At 39.4% G+C, this 9,718-nt stretch overlaps 1 protein-coding gene across 9 annotated transcripts in view; it reads right to left on the reverse strand.

The window, feature by feature from the left end:
• DCAF1 (DDB1 and CUL4 associated factor 1) overlaps nucleotides 1-9,718 on the reverse strand; it is a 97,166-nt gene that overhangs the window by 77,703 nt on the left and 9,745 nt on the right. For 7 of the 9 annotated variants that reach the window (XM_089919405.1, XM_022572992.3, XM_089919401.1 and 4 more), the window contains 2 exons: nucleotides 3,773-3,849; nucleotides 1,348-1,421 (listed from right to left, as the gene is read on the reverse strand). In XM_089919405.1, the coding sequence (XP_089775531.1) occupies nucleotides 1,348-1,421; nucleotides 3,773-3,849 (151 nt within the window). Of the gene's footprint in view, nucleotides 1-1,347; nucleotides 1,422-3,772; nucleotides 3,850-4,676; nucleotides 4,917-9,718 lie in introns of all 9 variants that reach the window. The other 2 variants (XM_089919403.1, XM_089919404.1) reach the window with 2 other exon arrangements.

Raw genomic sequence — 9,718 nt, forward strand, 5'->3', positions numbered from 1 at the left:
AACAGAGGCCATGAGATTGGGTTTATAAACCAAAATAAAAAATTTAAAATTTATCTTGAGAGCAATGGGAAAGCACTAATGGATTTTAAGCAAGAGAATGCCATGATCATTTTTTGCGTTTGATAAAGATTTTCGGGATGTAAGTAAAGAATGGGTTGGGACAAGATAAGAAGAGAAACCAATTAAGAGGCTATTGCAGTATCGAGAGATGGTGGTAGCTAACCTAAGGTCTGACAACAAGGGCAGAAAGAAGTGGAGGGATTTGTGAGGGTTAAGGGGGAGGGCACAATAAGACCTGTAAGTTCACTGAATAAGAAAGCTTAGAGGAATAAAGGATAACTTCCAGCTGGCTAGGAAAGGACACCATTACTGAGCTAGAGCATAAGAGAAACAGACTGTGGGGCAAACAATGAGACATGCAGAATTCAAGGTGCCTGTGGGAAATATCCATGTGGGAACGTCTAGAAGGCAGCTGGAAGTGATCTGAAGCAGAGAAGAGACACCAGTGATAAATAAAATTGGGAATTAATATAATACAGATAAAAATAATAGCTAATAATTACTGAGCCCTCATGTGCCAGGTTCTGAACTAAGCACTTTTCATGTTTAATTTCATTCAAGGATTACAAAAACATTTTAAGGTAAGAACTATCATCCCTATTTCATAGATTAGGGAAATAAAGCTTTGAGAAAATAAAGCTTGGAGAGGCTTAAGTTGCCTAAAGATCAAAATGTCAATGAAGAGTGGAGCTGCACTTAAACCCAAAACATGGACCCCAAAGCCCATGCTCTCAAGCATCATGCTATTCCACCTCCAAAATCAAACCTAACAGCCACAATTTACTGAATAATTACTATGTTCAGGAGCTGTGAGTAATACATACTTTTTTTTTTTACCCTCATTTACTCCTCAACAGACCAGAGTTAAATAAGGCACTTTCTCTCCCTCCACATGCCCAATGCACACACCCGTAGTGTCAGTGCAGAGTCATACGGTACATATCACTCTTACTTTTCTATTCAAGAACCCAAGAGAACTCCTATATTCCCAAACTCAAAATCATCTCACCCCAGAATGAGCACAGATGCCTTGGGAACCCTCACCAATATTCAACTGAACAAAGTACACACCAAAGAGAAAACACCTTGGCCACAACCAGGACTTTGGTAATAAAGAAGTCCATGATTAGTCTATTTCATTGAACCAATACCAAATTTAAAAAGCTACCCACTCTATTCCCAACTTTGTCAAGGCCTCAGGAAAAAACAGACTATTTACAAAAAAAACAATAAAGGTACAGTATCTGCTGATGATAATCTCTAGAGAAAAGTAAGAAGCAAACCTACTGCATTCATGAAATCATCATTCTTGAAGAGTATTCTCAGCAAGTGGCCCAGCATACACTCTGGATCAGCTCGACCTACCAAAAAAAGAGGGGAGGAACAAACAAAGGAATGAGTAAGTCATCCCAGTCAAGCTACTCAAACCTCTGGAAAGGCACCTGGGTTGTTTTAAGTACTATTAAAAGGCCAGCAAAAATTAACAGAAACAAAGAAAAGATTCTTTTGATGAATCAGATTTCATAAGGAACATTCTTTAAAATTAAAAATGACAATAAAAAATTTGAGACACTGCTCCCTAACATTCTCATCTCCCAGCATATTGCCTACACATCAATGCTGAATTAAATAAATGAGCACTAGACCCAGACCAGCATCACTAAGAGTATACAAGGGTCTACAAAAGAATCATAAAGGGGCCTAAAAGAATGAAAACCCATGACTTCCCAAAGAAAGGAAGGAAGCACAACTTCTTTTGATGAGTGGCCTGGAGAAGATAGGCTCCAAGTCCAATCTCTCAACTATAATGCCAACAGCAGTACAAATGTGTCCTCAAACCTGTAATGAACACTCCAGGTTTGGGGGACAGGGGGAATCCCGCCAAGCAATCACCAATTCTAAACATAAAATAAACTTGGTCATCTTAACTTCTGAGCTCCTGGGGAAAGAAAGGAGGCCAGGAACCTAGGATTTACTCAACACACAGCCTAAATGTAAAAGAATTACTTAATGGTTGGGAAAATTACTGGTTCGCTTTTAAAAGAGATATCATCAATTTAATTTTCCTCTCAGAGTGGCAAATTTAGTCAAAGGATACAATTTAGGATGAAGAAAAGATATAAGCTGCTGATATAAAGTTTTTACCAAGCTGTAATTAACATCCCAAAGTAATTCACAAAAACAGAAGTTAGAGAATGGTACCATAAAAACAAACGTGGACCTCAGATTACTTAACTTTCTCTCTTTATAAAAGATGAAACTGTGACCCTTATTTTTATTAATAGAAATTACGCCTAATGACAAATATGACTTAACATAAGAGTTAGGAAGGAAAAAAATTGTCTTTAAATTTCTACTGAAAAAAAGGCACTCTTCTCTCCCTTCTTCCTCGTTACCATTTCATCCTTCCCAAGGCAATGTCACTAAGCATGATCATCTCTTGAATTCTTTTCACAATCCCATGAATTAACTTAGTTTCTTTTCACTTTCCTACTATTTCATGCTCTGATTGCCTTACTGAAGATGTTAGCTCAATAGCCGTTCTCAAAGTCACAAGTGGGGATGTCTAGGACAAGAGCAGCAGGTAACATCACATAAACAACTGGACACTCAATTTGAAATGCTTAGCTTACTTACATTTGGGAATAAAAGTCTAAGAAACAGAAATAAACCCTGGAACATTTGGGTGGATATACAATGTTCTTATTTTTGTAAGTCCCATTCATTCTCACTATCTCTCCACATACAAAATCTCGGACTCTTCTCTCCAAAAAGAACTCCTGGTTTTATAAAGAGAAAATTTATATGCAGTGTGGGCCCACACGACATAAGCTTTGCCCACTGGTAAGCTACCTTAGAGAGAACATAAAATAGCAGTCTCAAGTCCCATACAGTTCTGTATTATAGCAAATTCCATGCCAAAGCAGGCTGGTTTGTCATGGCTCTAATTAAATTGGCCCAAAAGAAAACCACATTAACATGAGATGGCATATTTTAGCTGTTGGAACACTAAAGTAGACATCAAGAAATCCATTCATTCATTATTCAAGGTTCCAAGCATCAATTTCGTAACTAAAAGCAAGGCACTGAATGCATTCTCAACCACATCTCCCCGTTAATAAAAGGATAATTATTGTTGTTAGAAAAATGAAGGCACAGAGGATAACATCTTTTGGTTTAAAAGTCAGAAAGAGAGAACATTTTTCTCTTTTTAAATCTTTGTAATCATATCAACTGAGTCAATAAGGTGTATCTATATAATTTAGTTCCTTTAAGTTACCTTCTAGTAATAGTAATCTTCCATTTAATAGGTAAATATTAAAAGTATTTCCATTTTTCCAGGAATTTATTTTTCCTCTCTGCCCCCACCTTGAGCAATATTTTAACAAATAAATTTTATTTCAATTGAAAAATATTCCTTATATTAAGCAGTTTTCTTTTCTTTTTTTTTTTTTTTTTTTGCGGTACATGGGCCTCTCACTGTTGTGGCCTCTCCCGTTGCGCGGAACACAGGCTACGGACGCGCAGGCTCAGCGGCCATGGCTCACAGGCCCAGTCGCTCCACGGCATGTGGGATCTTCCCGGACCGGGGCACGAACCCATGTCCCCTGCATCGGCAGGTGGACTCTCAACCACTGTGCCACCAGGGAAGCCCTAAGCAGTTTTCTTTTGTAAGAAAATTAGAGCCAGGCTTAAGAGAACACAGTCTCACCAGGATGTCGATCATCAAATGGGTCTGGATCCCCCTTACGATATTCTTCAGTTTCTTTTTCAATCAATTCAGACATCCTAGCACAAAGAGAAGACAGGGTCAATTCTAGACAAGCATACAAAAAAAAATGTATCACTACCTACAATAGTCAAACAATCAAGGTACAAAATAAAAGCAAAAAATTAGAAAAAGGGTATTTTCCTAACAAACATAAAGACCTAAACAACTATCTCATAAAACAGCTTCCACTCCCAAATTCATTCTTCTCTCCAACTCTCCTGTCTCAAATAATAGCACTATCCCCTCAGAAGCCAAAAACAAGGAGTCACCATTAAAACTGTCCTTTTCTCCCCATTCCCCACAGCAATAATTCCTATAAGCTCTACCTACAAAGTATCTCCTGACTTCAATCATTTCCTTAAATTTTGACCACTCCTACCCTTGTCTAGACCACCTTTATCAACTTCTGGACTACCTGCAATAGACTTTTCCCTGGTCTCCTTGTTTCTTGCTTCCATGCTTGACCTGACACAATACACCTCCAACTTTCAATGACTTACCCTCAACTTAAATTAAACCCAAGCACTGCAAGGTTTACAGTAACCTGGCTTTTGTCTGCATCTATGACCACTTCTTGTACTCCTCCACCCCTCCTTTATTAAGCTACAGTCACATGGCCTTCCCTGCTCTTCAGAGTCCAAACTCGTAACTGCTTCAGGACCTTTCTAGGTGCTGTTACCTCAGCCTGTAACATTCTTCCACCCACCCAGGTTCCCACCCCTGCCCTAAGCAACCACTCACCTACTTTTTCTCACTAAAGATTAGTTTTGCCTGTTCTACAATTTCATATAAATGAAATCACATATACTCTTTTTTTTTAATTTAATTTTATTTATTTATTTACTTTTGGCTGCGTTGGGTCTTCGTTGCTGCGTAGGGGCTTTCTCTAGTTGCAGCGAGCGGGGGCTACTCTTCGTTGTGGTGCGTGGGCTTCTCTTGCTGCGGAGCACGGGCTCTAGGCATGCAGGCTTCAGTAGTTGTGGCTCGTGGGCTCTAGAGCGCAGGCTCAGTAGTTGTGGCGCACGGGCTTAGTTGCTCCACGGCATGTGGGATCTTCCCGGAACAGGGATGGAACCCGTGTCCCCTGCATTGGCAAGCGGATTCTTAACCACTGCACGACCAGGGAAGCTCCACATATACTCTTTTTATGTTTGACTTCTTTCACTCAGGACGTTGAGTCATCCATGTTGTTGCAAGTTATCAACTGTTCTTTTTTATTCACACTTTTTTTTTTGAAATAAGAAAAATCACTTTCTGAGTACCCTAAGGACTGACATTTTAACCTATTATAATGACAATCAAATAAAAGGCTTTCATGCTCTCCAGTATCTAGGATGCTCTATCCTAACTCAAATTTTCCTGCATGCTTTATTTCCACAAAACCATACTTTCTAGTCTTAAGGGTTAAGCTCCCTGCAAAAAGTCTTGCGCACTCTGGTATATTTTTCCCCATCAAGCCTCAAAAGTATTTCTACCTTTTCTACCTTTCCCCCTAAACTCTGAAAACTCTCTTTGCCACAAAGGATGATCACATAAAATGTATTTTAAATTACATATTATAAGATCTACTAGTATCTTCAGTGGAAACTAAGCAATATAGCACAGCAGAAGTTAAAAACATGGATTCTGGAGCCAGATGGCCAGTGTTCAAATCATATCTCTTCCCCTGTTTGTGACTTCGGTCAAGTTATTTAACCTCTCTGCACCTAATCTGTAAAATGAAGATAACAGTCCCTATCTTACAGAGTTTCCCTGAAGTAAAAGTTAATATATGTAGTCTGCTTAAAACAGAACTTAAGTCAGAGCTATTTAGGTGGTGTTCCTATGGAAACTGGGAATCAATAACAAATAGAAAACGAATTAATCTAAGGTAGATACTGATGCAATGGGGCAGGAGGGAGCCTTCTGGAGGTAGTACTCAAGTTCTATAATTTGATCTAGGTGATGATTTTGTAAGTAAACAATCCATCCCTCAGTATCCACAGAGAATTGGTTCCAGGACCTCCCAGGGATACTAAAATCCTCTAATGCTCAAGTCCTTTGTATAAAATGGCATAGTACAGTTGGCCCTCCACATCCAGAGAGTCAAGCAACCGTGGGTGGACTATAAATTATATCTCAATAATATAAAAAAAAAACACAAAACCTGGGTTAAGCTCATACAGCTTGGCGCAATGCCAGTCCTTTTTCACAGAATTAAGTCGAAGTCTTGATTATAATAAATAAAACAACATAAAAAATAAAAAGTCAATCAAGTTATAGAGTTGTACATTTTTCTTAGGAAAATAGCCAAAAGATCATTTTAAAAAATAGTCAGTAAAGGAGCAGGTAGGCCTGAAATTCATTTGCTTTTCATGCAATACACCCAAACTGAAGCCAGTTTGCAGGGTGAGAAGGATGACAGATGTGAAGATACTTTAGGAAATAGCCAGTGAACTAACAGACCCACAATTTGAAGGATGGTAAGAGTTTTGCCCCTATCTAAAATAAACTATACTTTGAATTCATCCTACTGTCTTTTAAAGTCCCAGCCTAACCTTAAAGATCTTTTTAAGATCTTGCTCCATATAACTTTATCTTCCATTCCTACCTTATATTCACCCTCCACTCTGGCAGGGCCCATTTCCTCACTGCCACAAAAACATGCCCCAGTTCATTCTCCCCTAGATACATTTTTCAGTCACATTTGAACTTTTCCTAGAAAACCTTGTCTCTGCTTTCAATCAAGGTATATTCTACCAACTTTCAAGTACCTGTTCCAAGGAACCTTTACCACATCCTACACTGGAAAGCCCACTGGAATTGGAGTTAAAACCCAGTATTTTAACCTTAGCTTTCTACTGCCTGGCTATAGTCTTTTGGGTTTTTTTGTTTTGTTTTTTTGTTTGTTTTGGCCACGCTGGGTCTTTGTTGCTGCACGCAGGCTTTCTCTAGCTGCGGCAAGCAGGGGGGTACTCTTTGTTGTGGTGCGCGGGCTTCTCGTTGCAGTGGCTTCTCTCTTGTTGTGGAGCACGGGCTCTAGGTGCACGGGCTTCAGTAGTTGCAGCACACGGGCCCTAGAGCGCAGGCTCAGTAGTTGTGGTGCATGGGTTTAGTTGCTCCGCAGCATGTGGGATCTTCCCAGACCTGGGATCAAACCCGTGGTCCCTGCATTGCAGGCGGATTCTTAACTACTGCACCACCAGGGAAGTCCTATAGTCTTTTGCAAGCAGCTCAGAGGATGGTGGCTATCTTTTAACAATGTAGCTCTCATACTTTTAGTGACAAATGAAGAAGCTGAGGTTCAGAGAAGTGTCTCCTACGGTTCTGACACACAAAAGGTCCTCAAATATTTGTTGAATGAATAGAAGAAACGGACTCATTCAAATTCTTTCCATTCTCCTAACCCCTAGAATATTTACAAACCACACTGCCAATCTAGCACTTCATTATATGCTATCTTGTACTACTATGCATTTTTTGGAGCCATTAGTTGCCTCCCAGATGGTTATCTCCTTGAAGATAGGGTCCCTCCATTTAGGCTTTGCACTGCTGAATACCATAGCATAATGACAAAGTTCAGGGTCAAATATGATAATTAATATGAAATAATCCTGAAAATAAAGTTTTTTGGTTTTGGGGTTTTTTTTGGCCTCACCACGCAGCTTGCAGGATCTTAGTTCCCTGCCCAGGGATTGAACACGGGCCCCTGCAGTGGAAGCACCGAGTCCTAACCACTGGACCACCAGGGAATTCCCGAAAATAAAGTATTAAAAAATATTTTATATCTTTTGAGCAATTAAATGAATCTACCACTAACACTATCATCCCCATTCATGACTCTCTCCTCCTTTCAAAGGTACATCAATCAATAATCCACACATGTTAAATGCACAATACTTAAGATTCTTTAATTCACTGTGGCTGCACTTCAAGTAGCTTGCGATTAATAGTTCTTAATGTCCAATGCCTCTACAAATGAAAATCCACTTTCCACCAGTCAGCAATAATCCTTTCCCTAAAAAAAAACTGTACTTTCACATGTTCCCCATCTATCAAGAGCAATTATGAACAAAGCATTTATCCCTGTTTAAACTGTCATAAGATCATAGTTCTCTTTATCCCTAGAGAATAGATCATTGCATAAACAAAGTTTTTTTTCTCTGCTATGATATTACAGATTAGATGTTAAAGAGCCCCATGTTCCAGAGGCTTCCTGCTCAGAAAAACCATGCGCATCCCAACCCAACCTTTTTTTTTTTCACTTTCTCTTCTTCCTTAACACATTCATTCAATAAAATTATGTCCCACACAGTTTACTATGTACCAAGCATTGGGCAAGTCAGTGTCTGAGGCAACACAAGGAGACACCAATAAAAATGAGTAGTACCTGACTTCAAAAAAGACTTACAATTTAGTGAGGAGACACATGTAAAAAGATAATTATAATACAAGTGGTAATTAAAATGGGGGAAAGATTTTTTTTAATTGAAGTATAGCTGATTTACAATGTTAATTACTGCTGTACAGCAAAGTGATTAAGTTATACATATATATACATATACATACATTCTTTTTTCAAATATTCCAAAATTTCCATTATGGCTTATCATAGGATATTAAATATAATTCTCTGTGCTATACAGTAGGACCTGGTTGTTTATCCATTCTATATATAAAAGCTTACATCTGCTAATCCCAACCTCCCACTCCATCCCTCCCCCAACCCCCTTGGCAACCTCTATGTCCATGATTCCATTTCTGTTTCATAGATAGGTTCATTTGTGTCATATTTCAGATTTCACATATAAGTGATATCATATGGTATTTACAGACATGATTTTTTTTTTTTCGGTACATGGGCCTCTCACTGTTGTGGCCTCTCCCGTTGCGGAGCACAGGCTCCGGACGCACAGGCTCAGCAGCCATGGCTCACGGGCCCAGCCGCTCCGCGGCATGTGGGATCCTCCCAGACCGGGGCACGAACCCGTGTCCCCTGCATCGGCAGGCGGACTCTCAACCACTGCGCCACCAGGGACGCCCCAAGACATGATTCTTGAACTGCTTCCTGAAAGGACTAGAGCTTGCCAGGCAGATATACCAAGGAAAGGCATTTCAGGCCAAAGAAACAGCAAGTGTAAAGGCACACAGACACTGGAAAATATGGTTCTATTCCTCTCTGAAGAACAACACTATGAGGCAGAAAAAGGAAGTACAGACTAAATCATAAATGGCCTCATAGGCCACTCTAAATTACATTTCATTCTGAAGGAAAAGGGTGCCAGGGAAGAATTATGAGCTGAGGTATGACAATCAGATTTGTGTATGAAAAAGATAAATCTTTCAGCAAAGGGGATGATATATTAGAAGAGGGTAAACTGTAGACAGAGGGATAATGCACACTGCCTAATGAGCCAGTCAAGACATGATCAATACCTAATAAAGGAAGTGCGAATGGGGAAGAAGAGGAAGCAGAAACCCTCAGGGCTTGGTGACTAAGTTGTGCTAGTAAAGGAATACACTAGGGAGAATGGTTTTCAGTTTTTAGTTTATAACTATTTACACCAAGGCAGGGAGTACAAAAGCACAAACTGTGAATGAAGAGGGAGGTAGGATGAAGATGATAAGCTCTATTTTGAACACAGTATGTTTCAGGTGTCTGTGGAATAACCAGCTAAACATGTGTACACCAATCAGCTGAGAAATGGGTCTGAAATTTTTAAAAAGAGGAGTCTGAAGTGAAAATAGAAATTTGAAAGTTAACATGAGAATAATTTTTTAAATCATGGACAGAGATAAAACTATCTAGGTAGAATACTTAGGGTGAAGAGAGAAGAGAACCACAAACAAAACCTTGGCGCTAAAACATTGGCAGGAGAAGAACCTTGGAAAGAGAATGACAACAAA

This window comes from Delphinapterus leucas, chromosome 10, assembly GCF_059928025.1.
Source record: "Delphinapterus leucas isolate spDelLeu-1000000601 "Yukka" chromosome 10, BTC_Dleu_Yukka2, whole genome shotgun sequence".
NCBI lineage: Eukaryota > Metazoa > Chordata > Mammalia > Artiodactyla > Monodontidae > Delphinapterus > Delphinapterus leucas.